Source organism: Coenobita brevimanus, chromosome 54 (assembly GCF_032717465.1).
Source record: "Coenobita brevimanus isolate Jiangsu-jjx chromosome 54, ASM3271746v2, whole genome shotgun sequence".
NCBI classification, from domain to species: Eukaryota; Metazoa; Arthropoda; class Malacostraca; order Decapoda; family Coenobitidae; genus Coenobita; species Coenobita brevimanus.
In genome coordinates, this window is record NC_137007.1 from 10,410,649 (window position 1) to 10,436,122 (window position 25,474).

Below are 25,474 nucleotides of genomic sequence, written 5' to 3' on the forward strand. Positions count from 1 at the left end.
GTAAAACAGAGTTAGCATTTAACTGATGGTGGATTACTCGGGATTCTGATGTACTTATAGGTCAGGCTCAGGAATAATATGTGGCCAGCATGGGTGAAAGGCACAGGGGAAGAACACTCAGAGTGGTGTGTGCACGTGTCACAGCCATGACGTCAGCCTTCCATGACCGTCATGTCACCGCATTGGTATTTTGAATGGTGAAGGGGCTATCTGGGGTTCATAGCCATAATCATCCCATATAAACAGTGGAATGGCAAGTGTAAAGGACAGATGGTTAGAGATTAGGGGTGCTTTGTAAAGGGTGTTTAGAATAAACCAAGCCCACACAAAACAAGGGCCCACCTTAAGCTGTTTTACCATCATTAATCAGCCCTTTGGGTACACGATCAGCAGGTAACTAGACTTCTCATAACAACTGACATTGTCTGCTGAACCTCTGTTGCCTCTGTTATGCCTTAAGGTTGCAGTATATATGGCGGATGAGGATTTCACTGCGAGCGTAGAAGTATGATACCTTATCCATCACAGCTCTTCACATCTTGCTAATTTCCATGGCAGATGGCATTAGCAGCCTAGCTGACCAGGTAGAGAGAGATACCCTTTTAGCCCCGTTTGTGCAAAACCTAGCTACAGGTGTCCATGGGACGGTAATTGTCCTCAGTCTGCCCAACTGGCTATCAACAGATAGGACCCTGCATTTCCAAACCCACTTTCTTTCAGTGGTAGGTATGGATAAATCCATATGAGTGGCGTGCACTATCCTGACCACAAACTTTACTGGCCAAAAAGGGATATTGTGGTCAGACATTGACAAAGCATTTGCATAATGTACCTTGCAGCCAATGGTTATAGAAGCATATTGAACTGTTCCTGGCACTCACACCATTTGCTTTTGTTAGTGAAGTTCCTGCTTCAGTGCCCAAGTTCACCATTCCTCTTCCTATCCCTAGGCTACAATCTCAGCACAGTCCTCCCTTGCACTAGTGGGGTCTGTGACCTCTGGGCCCAAAGTAAGCACTTCTGCAGAAATATTTTCAGTGTTCATGATTGCATTGTAATATTTCCTTTGGTTTCCTTAAAATATTCATTAATTTTTATATAAGAAACCTTTCTTTATCCCATGGAATGTGGCAGAGGAGTTGCAGAACAGGGTCTGCATTGTGGGAATATAGTCAATTTAGTGACCATTGCAAATGGTTCAGATGTACCTTATCTTTTGGAAATAGTGTGACACACCTGTCCTTGAAATATTTTTGGTCAGCTAAGTCATAGTAATGGAGTTACTGTGGTTGGCTGTTTCCCATTTGGCGAGAAACAGAGTACTACATGAGCAGAACTTGCTTCTTTCAAAGCCTCACTGAGTTGCCAATTAATCTACCTGTGTCTATCTATTGCCAGATGCCTTAATCCCGTAAGGGGTGGCCACAGACAAATTGCCTCCATGTCGCCCTGTCCCCTGCCATTTCAGTGCCCTGCTCCCAGCACACTCCCCCCTCTCTCATATACCTCTCCACTGCATCCTTCCATCTCATTCTTGGCCTCCCCCTCCCTCTCCCCCTGTCCACCTCAATCACGTACACTCTCCTCGTCAGTCTCTCGCTCTCCATCCTCTCCACATGTCCAAACCACCTCAGTGTGTTTCTCCTAATGTTTCCTATCACATCCACATCCACACCACAATGCTCCTTCACTTCCTCATTTGTCAGTCTGTCTCTCCATGTGACTCCACATGCTCTTCTCAAATAACTCATTTCCACTGCTCTCACTCTTGACTTCTGTCCCTCCAACAATGTCCAAGCTTCACTTCCATATGTTAGAGTTGGTATCACAGTACTGTCATAGAGTAGCTTTTTCACTTCTCTGCTCACTTCCCTGTTTCTTATCTGATGAACCAGGAACCTTTCTTCTCTGTTGCACCTTTTCAAGCACTTTACCCTCCAAACTTCCATCCTTACTCATCGCATTACCCAAGTACTTAAATGCACCCACATTTTCCATTTCCTCCTCATCGAGCCTTACTGTACATTCACTGACTTCATTTCTTTCAAAGACCATAACTTTACTCTTCCTTACATTTACCTTTAGATTCCTTTTCTTATACTGTCTCTGAAACTCATTCACCAATCCTTGCAGCTTCCCTTCGTCTTCACTTAACAACACAGTATCATCTGCAAACAACAGTAAAGGTAGTTTCCAAACACTACCCTCTCTCACTAGGGCCGCTCCAACATCCATTGCCCCACCTTGTATCCCTTTTATAACTCCATCCATATACAGGGTGTCCCTGGAGGTAAGTCAAAAACTTTGAGAAATGACAGATGAGGGAATTCTAAGCAAAAAATGTTATATGAACATGTGTCCAAATCTCAGCCGTTACAGAGCTACAATTACTGATGACCTTATGGGTGAAAATGGTCTCCTTCATATAATTCACCCATAAGGTCATCATTAATTGTAGCTCTGTAACAGTTGAGATTTGGACACATGTTCATATATTATTTTTTCCTTAGAATTCGCTCCTCTATCATTTCCCAAAGTTTTTGACTTAACTCCTGGGACACCCTATACATATTGAACAACCTTGGAGACATGACACATCCTTGTTTCAATCCAGCCTTCACTCCAACTAATTCCTATGTTATTTCCCTAACTCTGTCAATAAGTATCCTACCATATACTTTTCCTATTACACTAAGAAGACAAATGCCTGTATGATTACCACACACTTCTTTTTCCCCTTTTCCTTTGGACGGAGGAATAATTATACCTGACTTCCAATGCTCAAGGACTCTGCCTTGACTTCCAACTCTCCAGGACTCTACCTTCCTCCCAGGCCAACCTGCACATCTTCCACATCCAATCTTTCCCCCTTGCTTTAGCATTTCACCACACACTCCATCAATTTCTCGGCTTTCCCCAATTAATCTGTTAAGCCATAATATGAGCATGACATCGTCGTTTGTTTGTTTGTTCATTTTTGAAGGCTCTAACAAGTTTGCACGCTTTGGCTGTGGTCACCTAGTGGCAGCTGTCCATACTGCATGTCTGTTGAAGCCTCCCTGTTCAGTCCTCTAACTCTGAGGTCGCACTTAATGACCTCGTCCCACGTCTTTCTCGGTCTACCCCTCACAACCCCATCCCCAGTATTAACACTTCTCACCTTCTGCACCCAATTTTCATCCCCCATCCTCTCCACATGCCCAAACCATCTCAATCTACCTCTCCTCCTCATAACACCATACACTCCAGTCCCATCCTGCTTCTCAATTCTTCCATTGTAAACCCAGCCCCCCCAGGCCTTGCATGCAGGAACGCACTGCACATCCATATAATCATTGTCATTTCTGTACTTTTGAGCCTGCGAGTATCCTCTTCCTTTACTGCCCAGGTCTCACTACCATACAGCATCACACTCCTAACACATGCTGCATACAAAGACCCCTTAGCACCTAGGGAGAGTCCTCTCAATGTCAGGAGAGGCAACAACTCCCTGAACTTCTTCCAACCGCTTTTCACCCCAGCCACGGAGCTAGCTCCAGCCCCACCTCCAGCACATAACATGTATCCCAAATAACAAAACTCTTCCACATACTCAAGAGACACACCAGCAATTTCAGTTCTTTCATGCATGACAAGCTCCACCTGCTCTCCCCAACATGCCACACACTTAAAATTAGCATTATCTCGGAGTCTACCTCTGATACCACTGCATCTCTTGTGCACCCATTTATCACAAACACTGCACAAGATGGAATTACTTCCCACACACTTGTGGCAAACTGCATATAGCCACTCTCCCTCGTCTTTGACAGTACCGCCACCAACCCTACGTATCATCACTTTTGTTATATTTGTATTTTGACAGTACCGCCACCAACCCTATGTATCATCACTTTTGTTATATTTGTATTTACCCTTAAGCCCTTGTGCCCCATACCATCTCTCCACTTCCTAAATCTTTCCTCGACCACCCTTTCATTCTCTGCAGTCGACACCAAATCATCAGCATACAACATCTCCCAAGGGAGTCCGTTTCTGAAATCGTGTGAGAGGGCTTCAAGTACCATGATAAACAACATGGGACTCAAAACTGACCCCTGGTGCAAACCAACATTCATGGAAAACTCATCACTCAAATCTCGATTCACTTATACCTGGGTGCGAGCACCCACATACAAGGCCATGACCACCCTAACCAGCCACTTCTCCAAGCCAAGCTTTTTCATTGCCCACTTCTTCACCACTCTAGGGACTCTGTCAGAGGCCTTTTCCAAATCAACAAAACAAAATACAGATCCCTTTTCTTCCCAGTACTGTATATTTTTCCTGAAGCTGTTGAACAATGAATATGGCATCAGTGGTTCTCCTGCCTGGCATAAACCCAAACTGCATCTCATTAATATTCACTTTTTCTCTAATCATACTTTTTTTTTTTTTTTTTTTTTTTTTTTTTTTTTTAGCCCTGGGGGTAGGGGTTTTTTTCAAGAACACTCCCCCAGTATCCCTGCTTGTCCTACAAGGGGACTAAAAGGGTTGGCGGAGGGTTACTGCCCCTCCCTGGAAAACAACTAACTTAAAAGACAAACAAGAAACCTCGGACAAGGACTGACCAAAAGATGACGATCAAGGACCAGACAGAAGGACATGGTAATCGGAACATGGAATGTAAGGGGTGCGAATGATGAGGTGAAAGAGAGAGAGATTCTCCAGGTGCTTGAGGGTGTGAAAGTTGATGTATGTGGAGTACCTGAAACTAAATGGAGAGGTGAGAGGGTGAGAGAATGGGAGTATGGATGGGGTATATGTGCAGGAGTAGGTGAGAATGAGAGGGCAAATGAAGGAGTGTGTATAGTTGTGAGTAAAAGATGGAAGAAGAACATAAGAGAGTATGGATCAGTTGGGTCAGGGATTGTGTGGTTAAGATTGAAAGTTGGAATACAAATGTGGGCGATTGTGTGTGCGTATGCGCCAGCTCAAGATCGTTCAAGCAGAGTGAGAGAAGAGTTCTGGGCAAATGTGGAAGTGTGCATGGAAATGTTTGGAAGGAATGAGAAAGTGTTTTTGATCGGTGATATGAATGGTAAAGTAGGGAATGTGAAGGTGGATGGACTAGTTGGTGAGTGGGGTGTGCCTGCTGAGATAGATGAGAATGGGAGTGCGTTAGTGGACATGTGCTGAGAGGGGGTTGTGATAGCCAATACCCTCTTCAGGCATAAAATGATCCACAGGTATACATGGCGAGTAATGAGAAGGGTCAGTGGTGAACTGAATGAAAGGAAGGCAATTATTGATTATTTGTGTGTGGATGAAAGGATGCGAAGATGTGTAATAGATGCAAGAGCTTATAGAGGTTGGGAGAGTGGACTTTCTGACCACTACTTGGTGGTGGCCAGAATTAGAATTCAAGTAAGATGGAGAAATAGAAGAAGGGAAGGACGGGAAGAAGGAGTATTTGCAAGGAGAGTGGAAAGGTTACAAGAGGATGAGAAAAAGGCAGAATATAAGAGAGAAGTGGAGGAACAATTGGGCAAATATGAATTGGAGCAGATGGGGGATGTGGAAGGTGTGTGCAGGATATTCACAGAAGAAATATGTGCAGCATGTGATGTGGTGTGTGGGATGAAGAGAAGATGGAGGGGGGTGCAAGGAACAGCATGGTGGAATGAAGAGGTGAGACAGGCTGTGGCACAAAAGAAGAAAGCATACAATGAATGGATGAGAAATAGGGCCGTGGAAGAAGTTGAGAGGCAGAAGAGAGAGTTATATGCAGAAAGAAAAGAGAGAGGTGAAAAGATTAGTAAAAGAGAGTAAGAAGAGAGTGGATGAGGAATTTGGAAGGAATTTGAGTGTAAAGTGGAGGGACTGTAAGAAAATGTTCTGGAAAGAGGTGAAGAGAGTAAGACAGGGTGGAAGTGAAGTGAGCAGGGGAGTGAAAGATAAATATGGTAGATTACTAGTGGAGAAGGGAGAAAAAGTGAGCAGATGGAGAGAACACTTTAAGGAATTGTTGAACATAGAGGATGGAAGTGATGCGAGTACAAGTGGCTGGGGAATGGCTGGGAGAAGGAGGGAGGTGAGAAGACAGGAGGAAATCAGTAGGATAGAAGTTGTGGAAGCAATGAAGAAAGTTAAACTGGGGAAAGCCCTAGGAATTTATGGAGTGTGTGGTGAAATGTTGAAGCATAGGGGAGAGATAGTAGTAGAATGGATGTGGAAGATGTGCAGATTGGCCTGGGAGGAAGGTAGAGTTCTGGAGGATTGGAAGTCAGGTATAATTATTCCCTTGTACAAAGAAAAGGGAAAAAAGAAGTGTGTGGTAATCATAGGGGCATTTGTCTTCTTAGTATAATAGGAAAGTGTATGGTAGGACACTTATTGACAGAGTTAGGGAAATAACAGAGGAATTAGTTGGAGAAGAACAGGGAGGCTTTAGGAAGGAAAGAGGTTGTGTAGATCAGATATTCATTCTTAGATCTTTAGTGGAAAAGTTTCTAGAGAAGGGAAAAAAGTTGTATGCGGCTTTCATGGATTTGGAGAATGCATATGACAAGGTGTATAGACAAGGATTGTGGAAAGTATTAAGAATATATGGAGTAGATGGGAAGTTGCTTAATGCTGTGAAGAGTATGTATGATGGTGCTAAGGCTGCAGTGTATGTGGATGGTGAACTGAGTGAATTTTTCTCTTTGAAGGTTGGGTTGAAACAGGGATATGTCATGTCTCCATGGTTGTTCAATCTGTACATGGATGGGGTAATAAAAGAGGTACAAGGTAGGGTAGTGAATGTTGGAGTGGCCCTGGTGAGAGAGGGTAGTGTTTGGAAACTCCCTGTACTGTTGTTTGCAGATGATACTGTGTTGTTGAGTGAAGACGAAGGGGAGCTGCAAGGCTTGGTGGATGAGTTTGGGAGAGTGTGTAAGAAACGGAATCTAAAGGTGAATGTAGGGAAGAGTAAAGTGATGTTCTTTGAGAGAGGTGAAGTCAGTGAATGTACAGCGAGGTTGGATGGTGAGGAATTGGAAAATGTGAGTACGTTTAAGTACTTGGGTAGTGTGGTGAGTAAGGATGGAGGTTTGGAGAGTGAATTGCTTGAAAGGGTATAGCAGGGAAGAAAGGTTGCTGGTTCCTTGAAAGCAGTGATAAGAAACAGGGAAGTGAGCATGGAAGTGAAAAAGTTACTACATGACAGTATTGTGATACCAGCTCTAACGTACGGAAGTGAAACTTGGACATTGTTGGAAGGGCACAAGTCAAGAGTGAGAGCAGTGGAAATGAGTTATTTAAGAGGAGCCTGCGGGGTCACATGGAGAGACAGGCTGACAAATGAGGATATAAAGGAGCATTGTGGTGTGGATGTGGATGTGATAAGAAGCATTAGGAGGAATACACTGAGGTGGTTTGGCCATGTGGAGAGGATGGAGGGTGAAAGACTGACGAAGAGAGTGTATGTGAGTGAGGTGGAGGGGGGGAGAGGGAGGAGGAGGCCAAGGTTGAGATGGAGGGATGGGGTGGAGAAGTATATGAGAGAGGGGGGTGTGTGAGTTGGGAGCAGGGCAGTGAAATGGCAGGGGACAGGGTGACATGGAGGTGATTTGTTTGTGGCCACCCCGAACGGGATTGAGGCATCTGGCAATAGATAGATAGATAGATAGCCAGTGTTGCCCTTGCATTAAGTTTTACCTTTAAGAACTGTTTTTTCTTTTCTGGGTGCCTGCACTCAAACTTTCTCCTCTAATTGCTACTGAGACAGTACCATTGCTGTTCCTCCATCACTTTCCCCATCTGACTTCCTTTTGGCTGACATTAAAATTTCTCCAGTTGATGGATTTTCTGCCATGACTGGCCTCAGTACTAACAAGGCATATTGGCCTGATGGGGTCCCCCCTGTTATCCTCATGAACTGTGTTTCTGTGGTTACACCTTACCTAGTAAACCCTTTTTCCTTTGTCTGTTAACTTCTACCATTCCGTCTTGCTGGAAGTTTGCTCTCATTCAGCCTGTCCCAAAGAGGGGTGATGATTTCCTGCCCTCTAGCTACAGTATCACCCAGCTGCTTTAACATCCTGTATTTCAAAAGTTTTTGAGTCTGTTCTTTAAAAATGATTTAAAGTACCTTTTCAAGCACAACCTTCTTTTTGTTGGAATCAGTTCCGTCAGAGACGCTCCACTGGTGATCTTCTCACCTACTTTCCAGACTCCTGGTCATTCTCCCTTCAGGACTTTGGCAGAAGCTTTGCCACTGGACTTGACATCTGATAGGCTTTTGATCGAGTCTGGATAAATCTTTAATTTCCAAACTGCCCACTTATGGTTTCAATCCTTCTATCTGTGCTTTCCTCTCTAGCTTCCTTTTGGTCATTGTGTAGCTGCTGTTGTAGACAGCCACTGTTCTTCTCCCAGAGCTGTTAATAGTGGTGTTCCTCAGGGCTCTGTCCTGTCACCAGTTCTCTTCTGTTCATCAGTGACCTTCTAAGCTGTATATCTAATCCTATCCACTCATACACTGATGACTCCACCCTTCACTTTTCCATTCGCTTTGTGCACTTTCCGTCTCAGCAGTTACTTCAGTAAACAAGGGATGAGGCAGTGGGACACCTAATGTCTGACTTGGCTCATATCTCTGACTGGGGTAAAAGTATTCTTGTTTTTAATGCATCAAAAACTCAGTTCTGACATCTTTTGACCTGACAGAATCTTCCACAGGAGTATCCTCTAATTTTTAACAATATCCAATTCAATCCTGTGTCAGCTTTGAATATACAGTACTTGGAGTCTCATTCTCTTGGGATTTATCCTGGAAAGATCACATTACCTCTCTTGTAAAATCTGCTTCCAAGAGATTAGGTGTGCTAAGCCGACTCTGTGCCTTCTTTACCACTGCACAGTTGTTGACTTTATGCACGGGTCTTATTCACCCCTGTGTAGAGTACAACTGTTGTGTGGGGAGGCTGCCCACATTCAGCCCTTCACAACAAGGTGGAGTCAAAGATTTTTTTGTCTCATTAACTCTCCTCTTCTTACTGGTTCCCTTCAACCTCCACTTCTTCACTGCAGTGTTGCATCTTTATCTCTTTTCTGTCACTGCTTCAGTGGTCACTGCTCCTCTAAACTGTCTGCCTGCATCTCTCCACCATTACAGCAGATCCATAGCACACGTCTAGCAACAAACTCTCATCCCATTTCTGTCCAACTCTCTAATGCAAGAGTTAACTGATACTCCCAGTCTTTCATGTATGCAACAGGTCAACTCTGGAACTGTCTGCCTCTGTCTTTACTGTATTTCCTACTGCCTGTGATCTCCAGAGTCTCAAACACAGTGTTTCCAATCATCCCAAAATGAACGGATCTTGAATTTTGTTCTCTGTTATCTTGTTTTTGTTTTTTCTTGGAGGGAGAAATCTTGCGGGCTCCTGGCCTCTGGCTCCGTCTTCTTTACATTGAAAAAAAAAAAGGAGCGATCAAGGAGTGTGTATTTCAGTCATAGTGCCCACTTTTTCTTTACTTTTGGGCTCAGCCATTGGGGGTGGGGATGATGGATAGCTTAATACTGTATTTCATAAAAATTGCATGACGCTGCTCGTAAAGGAAACCTGATGATGTGTTATTAAATATCTTGCTCATATGAGGTAAGTTGCAGTCCACACAGCTGACTAAAATGAGTTACCACAAGTTGCAGCCCTTGGGTTAATAAAAAGACAGTTGGAGAACTCTTGAAGGATATTTAGAAAAACTGAATAGGTTAAGTTTACTAAATGGTGAAATAAAAATGTTTTAGCAGCATTTCCACACTCAGAAGATAGTTATGCATTTATATATCCATCCATTCATCATCCAGTCCTATGCTGCCTTGGGCTAAGCAAGTTGGTCCTGACATTTAAGATGAGAGTGACCAGCCTCACTCATCCCTGAGTGGCATTATGTGAGCAATATACCTCAACCACCCTCGGAGGGAGGGGGAGGCCGAGGATGAGATGGAGGGATGGGGTGGAGAGGTATATGAGAGAGGGGGGTGTGAGTTGGGAACAGGGCAGTGAAATGGCGGGGGACAGAGCGACTTGGAGGCGATTTGTTTGTGGCCACCCCAAACGGGATTGAGGCATCTGGCAATAGATAGATAGATAGATAGACCCTCGGATATAAACCTACACAGGCTCAGTTCCGATTGGAGTGCCTTAGTTACCCACTAAACCACCAGGGGCCATAATTTGGTGATATGGTTACCACCCAGTATGGTAAATGGTTTCCTGTGTACAGGAAACCATTTGGCTCATCACTCAGTGTAGAATCACCCATAGGCAGGAGGAAGAGGAAAGATTGAAGGAAGGAAAGACAGAAGAGGGAGTGTGAAGTCACCTGTAAGCAAAAGGAAGAGGAAAGAATGAAGGAAAGGAAAACAGAAGAGGAAGGAAGGAAGAGAGGAGAGGGCAGACACCCAAAGCAGCACTACATCGTGTGAGTGGATACGCATTTATATAACTTGCATAATAAAGCACAAGGTTATTAAAAGAAATTCAATACATGGCTTTAAGCTGGAGGAACATGCAAAGCAGTACAGAGGAAAGCTATCAGCAATAGACCTAATAGTCCTCTTGAGGCTGCTTGTTTTAAAGAAGACTATGATTATGATATCTTGAGTTGAGGAAAATTACAGTATAGTAAAGCAAAAGCTCCTTACCCTCCAACCCCCTAAACTGTCTGGCTGAAGTCAGCAGCAAAACAGGACAAGAGTAAAATCTCAAAGTGACATATAATGACAGGGTTAAAATTATCAATAAAGTGGTTGCACTTATATGAAACTAGTGTTATAGAATATGAGCCAGAAGGTGACGGAAAAGTGTTGAATATCACTGACTTAATTTACAAGGTGCAGGTCCATTAAACCTTTCTGTTGAAGCAACATTCAGTCTACTGTGTTTATTGAAATGAAACTAAATCACAGTTACAGTAAAACCTCACTATAACGGACTAATTGAAGCCCAAGCCATTCCGAATAACGCGAAATTCTGATAAAAGCGACATCTGGAATTCCCCCTGCTACCTCGGGCATTTTCTGATATATCAGACATTACTTCGGAGTTCATAAACGGTTTTTAAACTGTTTGGACTACCGTTGCAATACTGTACTGTGTTATAACTTCACTACATATAGCAAATGGTGTAATATACAGTGCTCCCTTAACATCCACAGGGGTTAGGTAAGAGAGACACCCGCAAATGTTAAAAATCTGTGGATATCTCCTGCCCCCCTTAAAAACACCCCTGGACCCCCCTTAACCCTTTGGCTGCAGTGGCTGTGATGACAGTGTACTGACTGTGCTCAGTGTGGAGGAATAGGAAAAAAATTGTGTGTTTTCATCATGTGTTTTAACCCTCTTTTCTTTAATCTTGAGAGGTAAAATTTTTGTCAGACAAATGTCAGCCTTTCTACTGTCGTTTGCAACAAACTGCATGTCCGTAGGCTCCAAGCACAGAAAACGATTTGAGAGAATACAAGGTGTGTTATGACTGTCTGATGCAAGAAATAGCCCAGGAAGGTGGAACCTTCCACCAAACTACAGGATTTCTTCCCTACAAAATAGGGTTATAGCCACGTTACCTCATCACAATAATTGCAATAATAATAAAAATAAAACACTACCAGCCAGTCTCCTATGATTTTGTTATGATATTCCTGCGTTTATTTTTGACTTTAGCGAAACAGTAGAAACAGTAATGATGTGAGGAGAGTCACTACAAACTTTATCAAACTTCATGAAAGCTTACTGATATAATGTCATGAGTCATTTCATGGCATTGCTGCACAGTTTGCAGCTGCAAAAATGTTTGCTAGCTAATGTGCTTAGCATCACGACTTCCCTGATTATCGCAAAAATACCATTAAATCACTTGTATTTTATCACGGTAATTCACAGTATAATATAAAATAACACTTTCAGCCACTCTTGTATGATTTGAGTGTGATTTGAGTGCGTATTGCTTCATATTACTTAAGAGAGAAAGGGGGGGGAGGGTACCAAACCGGTTTAGACCAGCTCATTGAGGGGTACGAGGGAGAGAAGGGGGGGAGGGGGCAGCAAACTGGTTCAGACCAGCTCACTGAGGATACATGGAAGAAACTAATTACTCCCAGCCTGTCCCAACTTTTCCCCTGATGAATTAATGGCATAAATAAATGAAGTGGCCAAAAGGAAGAGTGTTATATTTGATTCACTGGCTAATGCCCTCACTGAGACAGCCATGAACTGTGCCTTGGATAATGTTACATTTGCAGTGAACAGTGTCAGCAGAGTTCAGTGAGATAAAATACTTTAATAAATCCAGCCCAAGTACTATATCCTCTTGTGGATATTTAAAACCATTGATGTTATATCCACCTGCAGATATTTAAAACCGTGTACAGTAGGATCTCACCAGTAATGTCTAATTGTTGCCAGAAAAATGCCGTTATTAGCGAAAACGTTATTTGCATGACATGAAAATACATGTGTAAAGGGTTTATTGGTGCTGCCACTCCAGGACTTTTATCCACTTTTCCCACCTGGAGCCCACCCATTGCTAATTTTTTTTAACTGAAATAATAAGATTTGTTATTAAATCATCAGGAGTAATATAAAACTCACCTTAAAGGAGTTATTAGGTGTTTGGTATGATGATTGTTTCGAGGCTTGCACATGGACGCTACTGCAGCGTACCCCCTGACCCTTCGCTGGCCATGTCCCCACTCCTGCCTCTCATGCCAGGGTCACCCACTTCTATCAACACTTCATCAAACCCCATAAAGTCAGAATCTTCAGGATAGTCGCCAATGTCATCAATATCATCATCTACTCAACCCTTCTCTGTTGTTCTTCCTCGGCTGGCTAGCTTTGTGAAAGAGAGTGAGTGATGAGTGACTGATGGCGGGCATTCACTCGATTGTGATACTGTTTCTGGTATTTTCTTGAAATCAGATTTACAAGTCCAATCATTAGTCATTAATTCTGATGGCCTCTCTCTGTCTCAGGATACTTGAGTTGTGGCTGGAGTGCTGACCAGGCATGTTTTATGGTTGCCAATGTTGTAATATTCCAGGCATTGATGTGGAAATTTATGGCCTGTTGAATGTTATATTTCTTCCAGAATGCAGCAACAGTCATTATGTTGGGGGTTGCGGGTATGCCAAGTGGAGCAGGTGAGTCATGTGGGACTGTGGAGGTGGAGGGGGAGGCAGATGTGAGTCAGGTAGGGCAGTGGAGGTGGAGGGGACAGTGGCAGGTGAGTCAGGGGAGGTGACAAGGGGAGGATCCTCCATCTCCTCCTCACTGCTGCTCACATTTTCGGCGATTTCGTTCATCTCTTCTTGTTTGTCTGTTTCATTCCTCATCTTGTTGTGGACATATTTGCAGTATAACAACTTGACATTTGCAAAATAACCGTTATTCAAGTGAATCCAAGCGATATTATAGAAACTGGGTATCTATTCTAACTTACCATTATTGCTGAAAATGTTATTGTTGAAGTAGTTATTGGTGAGATCATACTGTATGTTATAAACGCGGATGCTAAGGGATGACTGTATATAATAATACTGTACTGTACACTGATAAACATGTCTTTTATTTACCTAATTGTAGTGAACATACCTGAAGTGGTCAGGCAGTCCGGACTGCTTCTGGGTTTATCGGACTTTTTCCGATATATAGAAATTTAGTCCAGTAGCTCCTCGAGTCCAATAAAAGCGGATTCCAGTCTATTGAAGTCTGTTATATTGAGGTTTTACTGTATATATAGAAGACACACTGGAAATGACCATTTAGTTACAGTATATAATAAAGTGATGGGTTGTTATTTCACGTACAGTACAAAATTAATCCAGATAGTCCAAAGGCTTTGTTATGATGATGGTAGTGATAATGATAATACAGTAATCTCTCAATTATCCAACGTAATTCGTCCAAGCCTCGTGCTGAATAACGTGAAACGCTGGATCTCGCATAGTACCCCTATCGGTGCAATATTTGTCATTGAGCCGGATATTGCATTACTATCTGTCTCGACCCTCTATTCTAAAGACTTTCCCATAAGTAAAAGATGAAAATTTAGCATAAAATACAATAAAGTAATGATACAGTACAGTAATACAGAGCCGGTTGGCAACCAGCAACCATTTTCGAGCCAGTTGATACACTTCGATGCTGGATATTGCATAGAACCACCGGTTATGGTTCATTTTGGTATTGGATATTGCATAATTTCACTGGATATTGTTTTCCTGTAACACAGCTGAGCCAGCAGCGCCGGATATTGCGACACTGGTTTAATACAGTAATAATAATAATAATAATGATAGTGGTAGCAGTAGTAGTACAGTCCATTTGCTTAATATGCAAGTTTCTGCGACATGAAATGCCTAGAGCGCAACGGGATTTGTGAAAAAATTAAATAATCAGTAGTGCTCAAGATGGTTTTGAAAACACGAAATCCAAACTGCCCTCTTATGGTTTCTATCCTTCTATCTGTGCCCTCATCTATAGCTTCCTTTCTGGTCATTGTATAGCTGCTGTTGTACATGGCTATCATTCTTCTCCTAGATTTATCAACGGTGATGTTCCTCAGGGTTCTGTCCTATTACCAACTCTCTTCCTGTTATTCATCAGTGACCTAAGCTGTACATCTAACCCTATTCACTCGTACACTGATGATTCCACCCTTCACCTTTCCATTCGGTTCCTGCAGCCCCCATCTCAGCAGTTACTTCAACAAACAGGGGATGAGGCAGTGGCACACCTAATGTCTGACTTGCTCGTATCTCAGACTGGGGTAAAAATAATCTTGTTGTTTTTAATGCATCAGAAACTCAGTTCTTACTCCTATCAACCCAACAGAATCTTCCATAGGAGAACCCACTAGAGTTTAATAATATCCAGCTGAATCCTGCATCATCCTGAACGTGCTTGGGGTTTCATTCACTCTGGACTTATCTTGGAAAGATCATATTATATCTCTTGTAAAATCTGCTTCCAAGAGATTAGTTGTGCCAAGCCGACTTCATACCTTCTTTACCCCTTCACAGTTATTAACTTTATACATGGGTTTTATTCTTCCCTGTGTAGAGTACAACTCTGATGTGTGGGGAGGCTCCCCACATACAGCTCTTCTCAATAGGATGGAGTCAAAGGCTTTTCATCTCGTTAACTCTCCTCCTCTTACTGGCTCCCTCCAGCCTCTGTATCCTCATCGCACTGTTGTATCTTTATCTCTTTTCTCTCGCAGCTTCAATGGTCACTTCTCTTCTGAACTGTCTGCTTGCATCTCTCCACCTCTATGATGGGCGCGTAGCACCTGTCTAGTAACAAACTCTCATCCCTTTTCTGTCCAGCTCTCTCATGCAAGAGTTAACCATTACTCCCAGTCCTTCATTTATGCAACAGATCAGCTTTGGAACTGGCTCCCTCTGTCTGTATTTGCTGCTTTCTATGATCTCCAGTCTTTCAAACGCAATGTGTCCAGGCATCTCGAAATGAATGGATCTTGAATTTGGCTCTCATTTGTATTGTTTTTTTTGTTTTGTTTTTTTGAAGGAATGGTTTGCAGGCTCCTTGCCTTTGGTTCCTTCTTCCTTTGTTTAAAAAAAAAAAAAAAAAAAAAGGCAGTTAGAGTGAGAGGAAGAGGAAGCTGCAACATGTTGCTGCTTCCCCAAGCTCATCATCACAAAAAGAAGACAGCTGTTGTGCCCTCTGGGTCACCATCAGCACCCACCAAAAGTGGCTTCAAACGGAGGGTCCTCCAATCAGTGAAGAATGAGGCTGCCCCAAAAGGTGGCCCCAAACCCAATACAAAACTACTAATCCTATTGTGGAACTGCAGAGCCCTAGAGGCAACTGGGAAGGGCCTCAACTGTTCTCAGCTAAGACCCATCCAGTCTATGTTTGTCTGCAGGAAACTTAATTGGGGGACCAGATACAGTAAAAGTCCTCTCATTCGGTATCTGGTCTTAGGATATTTCCAGTCTTTCGACGGTTTTCATAAATAGTCTGACAATGAAAGTTCTCTGCTCTTCCGGCACATATGCTGACCTGATTGGCCGGTTTGGCGCTGTTGGGGCTAGGTCTAGCGCTTTTCACAGTAATTTAGTGCTTTTCGTAATACAGGCATACCCTGGTTTAACTATCTAATTGGTTAGGTAAAACCTCATCGTTAGGCGGGGAATTGTATATTGGGGTACTTTTAACCTGTATTGCAATGTGGACCGTTTATTAGCCTTGGGTTTCCCTCCAAACCAAGCCCAAAACCCACCCAAATGAGCCCTAAAACAAGTTTAAAGCTAATCTAAATGGCCTAACAGCTGTCAAGGAAGCTTACCAAAGCCTAACCCCTGTAAATGAATCACTAAAACCAACAAATAAAATCTGAAAATCATCAAATATAAGTCTGGAAAAAATCAAGCTTAGTAAACTGTACCCCAAAATGATAATGTTCACCCCACCTATGGCTGAATCGCATTAATCTAAGTCTAAAAACAGTTTATAAATCAACCTAAACACACAGTTATAGTCCAAGACATTATCAAAATTGGTAAAAAACAACCTAAACACACAGTTATAGTCCAAAACATTATCAAAATTGGTAAAAAAAAATCAAAACCCATTGTTAAACCGGGGTTTGGCCATCGTTAGGTGGGGTATGGTGGTATTTCTACCTCCATCGTTAAGCCGCAGTATCACATCTAGGGGTATTGTTTATCGAGGTATTACTGTAATTTAGTCCCATAAATATTAGATTTTCTTCTGTATCTAGCGTGTATTGAAGTCCAAGTTGGCGTGAAAGTTTGAACAGTTCACCTATAGCATAGCACGTTTTAAAGTTGAGCTTAGCAGTTTTGAAAATTTCTGCTTACCAACACTGCATGCGTCGTCGGCCATCACGACTCTTGAGTGTCTAGTTTTATGAGCGGGACCTTTCAAAAATATGGAAGCTTTGTCGTGCTATTTTACGGTCATCCTTTCATTCTTGTGTTGTGCTATGGCCTCTGCTAATGGAAAGCCTACTGGTGTTATGAAAAAATGCACCCGTAAGGTGCTGACTTTCACTAAGAAGATTGAATTACTGAAAAAGTTAGAGGCGGATGTTCCTAGGAAGAAGATAATGGAGGATTTCAGTGTGTGCTCTTCCACTATATACGACCTCAAGAAACAGAAGGCCGATTTAGTGCTTAGGGTTGACCAATAATACTTGGTGATAGACATTGTGATTGCGTTGGGGTGACCAACCATGATTGCAAGAAACTTTTTGGCAGGTTTCCCCAGTCATCCCACAGTTTCTGCTCTTTCAGCACCTACTTGGTCCTGAAGATGCCAAATGAGAGGACTTGTACTTTTTTCACCTAGGGGATATGCTGGGATGGAGGGTGAGAGACTGACGAAGAGAGTGTATGTGAGTGAGGTGGAGGGGGGAAGAGGGAGGGGGAGGCTGAGGATGAGATGGAGGGATGGGGTGGAGAGATATATGAGAGAGGGGGGTGTGAGTTGGGAGCAGGGCAGTGAAATGGCGGGGGACAGGGCGACATGGAGGCGATTTGTTTGTGGCCACCCCAAACGGGATTAAGGTGTCTGGCAATACCTGTAGATAGATAGATTGATATGCTGGTACAGTATATTCTCACCCCTCTACCCTGCAGGTGGTCATCAGGGCAGTTGTACCCTCTTCTTCCTGTCTGGTATCCTTTCATACCATTTTCCCTGCAGTCTTCCCCCCAGGCAGTGGCCCTAGCTGTTCATTCTCCCTGAAATTTGAACAGAAGGTATCCTTTGTGGAGGGATATAATACCGAGTCCATGAGGGGACTTGCTGGTGCCAGTGATGGAGGACTGGGACCTCCCTGTCCTCAACACAGAGGATCCTATACATTTACAAGTATGGGCTGGTACTCTTTCTGCTATTGACCTCACCCTCTCTTCACCTAACTGTGCATTAACTTTTATGTGTGGTATCTTTGATGATCTCCGTGGCAGTGATGACAACCCAGTTTTACTACACACAGTTGGCAGCCCACCCACAGAACAGATTTCTCGTTGGTGTCTGGACCAGGCTGACTGTGCCCTTTTTCAGGATCTAAGTGTTTTTCAATCATGAGTGGAGGAGTTTCTTAATGTTGACGAAACTGTACAGTGTTTCCCCTTTACTCCTTACCAAACAGGTGAGGACAGTTCCCAGAACAACTGGCTACTTTCCTCTTAGGCCTGTTCCATGATGAAACAGTAAGTGTGCAGTGACTTACAAAATCTAGAACTGCATACCCTCATTTCCATGCACACATACAGGGTAAGTTTTAAAAGGTGCTGTTCCATTGTGCCCCTGCAAAATACTGGTGGACCATAAAGAATGCATGGTGTAGCTCTTGGGCAGCCTACATTTCTCCCATTAACTCCTCCAGTCCTCTGCCACAGGTTTGGAAGTGAGTACAGAAGATACAAGGAAAATTCTCATCAAACCTGAGATATTGTGTCAAAATCTTGGGAGGTTGCTAGTGCTTTTGTTGAAAAATTTTATACTGTTTCCAGAAAAGATCCTTCTGTACCATATTTTGCTGATTGTTTGTGTCAAGAGAGATTGGGGCTGGATATTCAGTCTCAGGAAGGGGAGACTTACAACACATTATTTACTATGAGAGAAATGAGAGCTGCCCTTGCTTCCTGCAAGGAGAAAGCTCCAGGACATGATGGTATTCTATATGCCATGATTCGTCATCTCATAGAGGAGTCCCGGGCCTTCCTGTTGGCCTTATTAAACAGGGTGTGGGTGAAGGGGCTGGTGCCAGCTCACTGTCAACTGGTGATAATCCTCCCAATCCCAAAGCCAGGGATGGGCCAGTCTGTTGTGTCCAGTTTCCGCCCAGTGTCTTTGGCATTCTACTTTTTCTTCCGTCTTGAGTTGTCCACCTGCACTACATATGCTTCTAGAGAGCACCATGTAATGGTGTTTTTTGACTTGGAAAAGGTGTTTAACACAGTATAGTGCCAAGTCATTTTGTCCAGTTTCCATTTTATGGTCTTCGGGGTTGCTTAACCATTTTTATTCAGAATTTTCTGTCTGAGAGGAAGTTTCAGGTGTTTGTGGGATGTGAGCTCTCTCCCCAATACACAGAGGATGAAGGAGTGCCACAGGGAAGTGTTTTGAGTGTGGCTGTGGCATTGCAGTAATCTCCCGATTATATGATGTAACAGAGCCAAAGGCATGATTGGATAATGGCTCCGTCCAGATAATGGACTTCTTCCCTGGTCCCCCTTTGTACATAATCCAACTTTGAAAGCCAGTGTAAAAGGTCACTACAGTACATCATACAACACTTGTTCTGTTGTTTAGCACTACTCTACCTGGTCAAGCAGACCTATAAACCACAGACAAGCAATACTACTGCAGGGCTATACCCTGCAGTGGCATGAAAAAAATGGCTTCACAAGAAAAATGCAGTGGGCACAGAAAACATAATGGTAAAATGGAATAAAATCATTGTAAAAGAGAATAAAATTATGGTACAACACAGTAAGCTAGAATAAAATCGTCAGCACCCACGATTTGACTATCTCACATCAGTCTTACCCAGGATCTCCCGCTTTTCCAGAGTCATCACTACCCTCTTCCTTTTTCCTGGTGGAGGGGCCATCATCACACACCCTAGGAAGATTCATTCAAGGAATAGTAATGCCTGAAGCTGGTAGCGAACAACCACAAAAGCCACCACATGCCACCGTGACAATTGTCCGAAAGGAGCTGTTCACTACACTGTCACTGTGCAGGAACTGAGAATGGCCGAGGAGGTCTCTAGCGGACATTTGGTGAACCATCTAGACAGGGTGGCGCCACCAGGCTATTCCCGTCTGGCCAGGTGAAAATGTTCTCATGGCCATAATTTCCACCCGGACGTATGCATTTTGTCCAAATAAAATGGTAAAAAGCACAAATACAGGAATACCCTGGTTTAACGATCTAATTGGTTAGGTAAAACCCTATCGTTAGGCAGGGTATCGTATATCGGGGTACAGCTCACTAAAAACAACAATTAAAGCCTGAAAATCATAAGGAATAAGTTAGAAAATATCAAACACCTCTCATCACGTACCTCTTGTAAGTCCATGTCCGGTCCTGGTCATCATCCTTGCTACCCCCGTGAGGCTAGGGGATGTTTGGTGCTCCCAACACTCAATCATCCTCCTGAACACCCTCAAACCCGATTTCCAGGGGAGGGTCAGAGGAGGGTGGCAATGGAGTGCGATGTGATGACTCAAGTGGAGGTGATGGAGTGCGATGCGATGACTCAGGTGGAAGCGATGGGGTGTGATGTGATGGCTCAGGTGGTGGCAATGAGGTGCAATGCAATGACTGGGGGTGGCGATGGAGTGCAATGCGATGACTAGTGAGGTGGCGAGGAGACCGCTGTAATGAATGAGAAGGTAGTGATGGAGTCAGTTGTGGTGGCTCACGTCGTGGTGAGGGAGACAGAGACAGTGGCCGAGGTGGTGTGGGAGATGGAGGCCGAGATGAGGAAGACAGCGACAGAGTGGCAAGAGTGCCTTATTGGAGACACAGGAGACGGCAGTCGGCTGGAGGTTAGGTCCAACACAACAGGCCAAGCACGTCCTTGGTGGGAGGTGTCCCTCAGTGTTTCCCTGCTGGTTGAAGGCTGGGGAGATGCTCTGCACGTCGAGGGCTGGGGAGATCCGGTGTGAGTTCCTGGCATGGTGGGGGCCTGCTTGAAGAAGGCTGTGATTGTACTCTGCCTGGCCATCCTCTTCTTCTCCTCCAGCATTGTCTTGTAGACTTTCATCCCCTCCTTGAGCTGATTAGCTGTTTCCTGCTTCATCCTGGGAGGGGGTCATGTGTCTGCATAGGGTCAGTTATCTTGTCCAGCTTCATTAGCATCATCTTTAGGATTTTGATGTTCAGTGTTCAGACCTCAGGCACAACATCCTCCTCCCCCTCTGCCTCCTGGTGCACATGCTGGCTCTCCATATTGAGGATCTCATCTTTCCTGAGCTGCTCCCTGTGGCTTCCAAGAACCCCCTCCAAGTCCTCCTCCAAGTCATCCTCGTCGACCTCCCCGAAGCCCGCCTCATGCGACAATTCGACTACGTCCAACCACACATGCTGGACAGGCGGAGCTAGCACACCCTCGGGAAGCCGGTGAAGGAGTGCATGCACACTGGCCACAGCTTCTGCCACACACCATTCATGGTTGCTTGGCTAACCTCACTCCATGCTATAGTGATATTCTCTAGGGTGTGGCGTATGTTGTAGCCCTTCCAAAACTGCTGCACTGTTGTCCTGTCATCGTCGTCACAGGCCCTTACCAACTGCTGCATCGTGCGGCGGAGGTAATAAGCCTTAAAGACAGCATCACCCCTTGGTCCATCAGCTGCAGCAAGGACGTGGTGTTAGGGGACAAGAACACCACCTCAATATTGCTACCCCATTTCTTCATCGTGGGAGGGTGGCTGGGGTGCTTTGTCCACCACCACGAGAAATCTGTTCACCAAATTTTCATGCGAGGCATACCTCTTCAGCACACGAGAGAGGTACGAGTGGAAATATGACAAACAGATATCTGAAGTCAGCCGGCCTTCTTGTTCGACTTCCAGATAACCCCAAGGTTCTCCTTAACATAGCCCACCAGAGCCCTGGGGTTCTCGGAGTGGGAAATAATTTTCGGCTTCAACTTGAGGTTGCCCTCAGTGTTACCCCCCAGCGGCAGTGTCAGCCAGTCCTTCGAGGCCTTGAATCCTGATATACTGTAGACCTTTCCTCCATTACAACATATGTCGTGGAGGACATTCTCTTCCAAAAGAACCCAGACTCGTCAAAATTCTAGACCTGCTTCTCACTGTAGCCACCCTCCTTGATGATGAGTTTCAGTTCATCAGGAAACACTGCCGCCACCACCATATCTGTGCTCGTCGGCTCACCGTACATTTTCACGTGGTGGAGGTTTGCTCGCCTCTTGAACCGGTCAGACCACCCATGGCTCACCTTAAAGGTCTCACTTTCATCCAGATCCCGCCTGACCTTTTTTTCATCCCAAGACGAGAGAGCCGTAGTGCATATTATTGCCAGGCTCGTGGGTGCCTTGCGCCAGTTCTGATCCTCCACCCACTTGCACAGCAACTGCTCCAGCTCCTCCATTGCAGGCTTTTGCTGGCAGGTGCTACGGGAGATGGATAAGGTTGCAGCCTCCCCAGCAGTAGCCTTAATGGCCTACTTCTTCTTGATGATGGTGGAGACAGTCAGCTGGGCCAGGTGGAGAGCCAATGCAATAGCACACTCACCTTCGCCTTTGTCGTGGCGCTTAAGAATTTCTAATTTTACCTCTAGTGACACAGTCTTATGCACATGCTTTGCAGGAATATCACCAGCACCATCATTAGCAGGCCACTTACCACCAAAACGAGGGCCTCCGCTAGCACCACCACTAGCCCCACCACATGCAGCACCCTTACCAGACATTTTCACACTTATTTGGGCCAGTAATCACACAATATCGCACTCCACACACGATTAGTCTCACTGCTCTACTCACAGCACTGCTCGAACATAGTTATGATGCACTACAGTAGCAGCTTGTGTACGTTGGTGGTGCAACACGATGCGTGTTGGGTGAATGTAAGGGATATCTTCACCCTGGGATGGCCGGTGTGAGAAGAGCGACATGGGTGAGCATGGGGTGATTGATGGCTGTGGGGCCCTGTGCAAGCATGTCTGCACATCCTGGGAGACAGCCGAGCTTAGCTGGCCGTGGGGAAGTGCATGATTCAAAATTTTAGCCTGTCATCTAAGAACACAACATCAGAGGGCCCATCATTAAACTGGGACTCTGCCATCAAGTATCGGGGCGTGGTGGTATTTGTACCCCCATCGCTAAGCCGGGGTATCACATATACGGGTTTTGCATACCAGGGCATTACTCTACTGGTTTCGAACAGCCAGATGACAGCATCCGGGTAATAGATTGTCTGAGTAATGGATGTCCGGATTTTAGAGGGATTACTGTATTTGTTATTGTAGTTTATGGGATTGTGGAGGTCTTACTGGAGGGAATGAAGAGCACTTTCTTTGTGGATGACTTCTCTGTTGGGAGTAGGCTGTAGCACCAGCAGATCAGGAGGTACTCCTGAGGAGGATGGAAATCCGGAACTCCAGTTTTCATTGGCTGTCAGGATATCCTGGTCATCCCCCATTGCTGATCTTTTTCAGTGTGGTACATGGAGTGTAGGCTAGCATACTTTCCCAAACACTTTTCTCATATTGTCTCATCCAGTACTCTGCATGTGCATTACATACCAAACAACATATCCTACTATGTTACAGGGCTTGATGCCAGCAAGGGTATGCAACCAAAAAGCTTTGCCTCTGCTATCTAGTGGCAAACCTGAGGGGAGGCATGGTGTGGGCTCTGCTTGCGCTGTTTTGTGACTAGGATATGATGGGGCTCAGGTCTGTACCAGAGAGAACTGAATATTTATGTTCCCAGGCTGCCACTTCTGCCCAAGAGAGAGGGCCCCAAACCTGGGAGTATCACCTCAGGAGGCTGCCATATCAGTGGGTGTATAATGGCGGGACAGTTACAGTGCCATGGCTCGCTTGGAGGGTGTGCCAGTAACTGTCCTGACAGGGTGGTCCAAGGCCACTGGCACAGGCACTGGCCATGGCTGGTGGGCTATGGGTCCCACGTCCCATGCTTGGACTTGGGACTGAGCAGGTGGGTGGGTCTCCTCCTTTATTTACCTGACATATGACAAAAGTGAGAATGAATAGCAATATTAGCAAGCTTGTGGACATCAAATTGCCTGAGGGATTCAGAGTGGCATCATGGAATGTATGTACACCCACCTCACATTCACTTAGGACCTATATACAGAATTGCTATGGGAGAGTTGTCTGTCTTTGCTTTGTGTTTCCACTTCTACCAAGTGAATTTTTGAGGCAAGAAGTAACTGGCAACTCCTCTGGTGTAGGCAGGAGGTGGTGAAACACTCAGCACATCGTTGCTTGCCCAGAAGCGAGAGTGGGAGTATGTGTTCCCGTCACTCCGAGCTTGCACCTCCCTCTTTTTTCGTATGCATTACTGTTTTCCCTGTTATTTCCCTAGAGTCGAGCTGTCATGCCTGGAAAGTACTACTCATGGGATGAGAGGGTCCATATGGAGGCAGGATAATGTCCCTATTAACACCATTTGTGAATGTACTGGATGCATGAAGTCAACTGTCATGAATATTCTTGCTGCAACACGCGGCCTGGCACCTGCTGTCGTACCAGAGCACAAGCATGGCGGTGGAAAGAAGAGGACAACTTCCAGAGGTACAGATATGCTTCTGAAGAGGGATGTAATCAAGAATCCTCGACTGACAGCAGCAGAATTGAAGAGAATGCATCCCCAGCTGTTACAAGACGTCTCAATTCGAACTATCCAACACCACTTGCAGAAGGAGCTGGGTTTGCCAAGCCGCACCGTAGCCAAGAAAACACTTCTCGCTGACCGCATGAAGAAGGAGCGCATTCATTTTGCCAAGAAGTATGCACACTGGACATTAGATGAGTGGAGAAAAGTTATGTTTTCCGATGAAAGCACATTTCAAGTGTTCCAGGTGCATTCAGCCAAGGTTCGTCGCCCTGCCTCCTGTAGTCGACATGACCCTGCTTACATGGTGCTGACTGTTAAGCACCCACAGTCAGTAATGGTATGGGGGTCTTTCTCAGGTGAAATGGGAAGGGGAGGCCTCTACTTTCTTTCTTAAGAACTTGATGATGAATGGTGGCTGGTACATTCAAGTTCTGAAAGATCATTTGTTAAACTTTTTTGCTATTCATGGGTGCGACTTTTTCATGCACGATTCAGGTCCCTGTCACAAGTCAAGAAAGGTGACAAAATGGCTTCTGGATAATCGGATTGAGGTCCTTAATTGGCCTGGCAACAGTCCGGATCTAAATCCGATAGAAAACTGCTGGGCAAAGATGAAGAAAATCATGGCAGAGACGAAGACACCCAATCTGGACAACCTCAAGACTGAATTGACAAATGTTTGGTGCAAAGAAATGTTCTTAGATTACATAAGAGATCTAATTAATTCCATGCCAAAACGCATCCAACTGGTCCTGAAAAACAAGGGAAACATGATTTCATATTAATGAATGGCATTTCATGAACAAACACTATGATATACTATGATTTCTGTGTTTTTAAATACCTTGTGGGGGGAAGGTCCTAAGTCAATTTGCTCTAGCTGTAGTTTGAAGGGTGGAGTGGAAATAGTAGAGATGGTTGAGTCGAAGGTGGATGGATGTCAGTTGCATACAGGAAGTCAGGTTTAGGGGAGGGTCAGTTTGGATGATTGTCTAGAGGGACCGCAAGTATAAGCTGTTTTGGCAGGGAAGTGTAGGCACAGATAGGATAGAAACCATAACAAGGCAGTTTGGAAATTAAGGATTTATGCCAGGCTCGATCAAAA

The 25,474-nt window shown here is 44.6% G+C and overlaps 1 protein-coding gene across 1 annotated transcript in view; it reads left to right on the top strand.

Annotated features, from left to right (window-relative positions):
- The window catches only part of INPP5E (Inositol-3-phosphate synthase), a 576,780-nt gene that overhangs the window by 109,315 nt on the left and 441,991 nt on the right, over positions 1–25,474 (top strand). Inside the window, 2 exon segments of the mRNA XM_080273293.1 lie at positions 11,420–11,429; positions 22,583–22,597. Of these exon segments, the coding sequence (XP_080129419.1) occupies positions 11,420–11,429; positions 22,583–22,597 (25 nt within the window).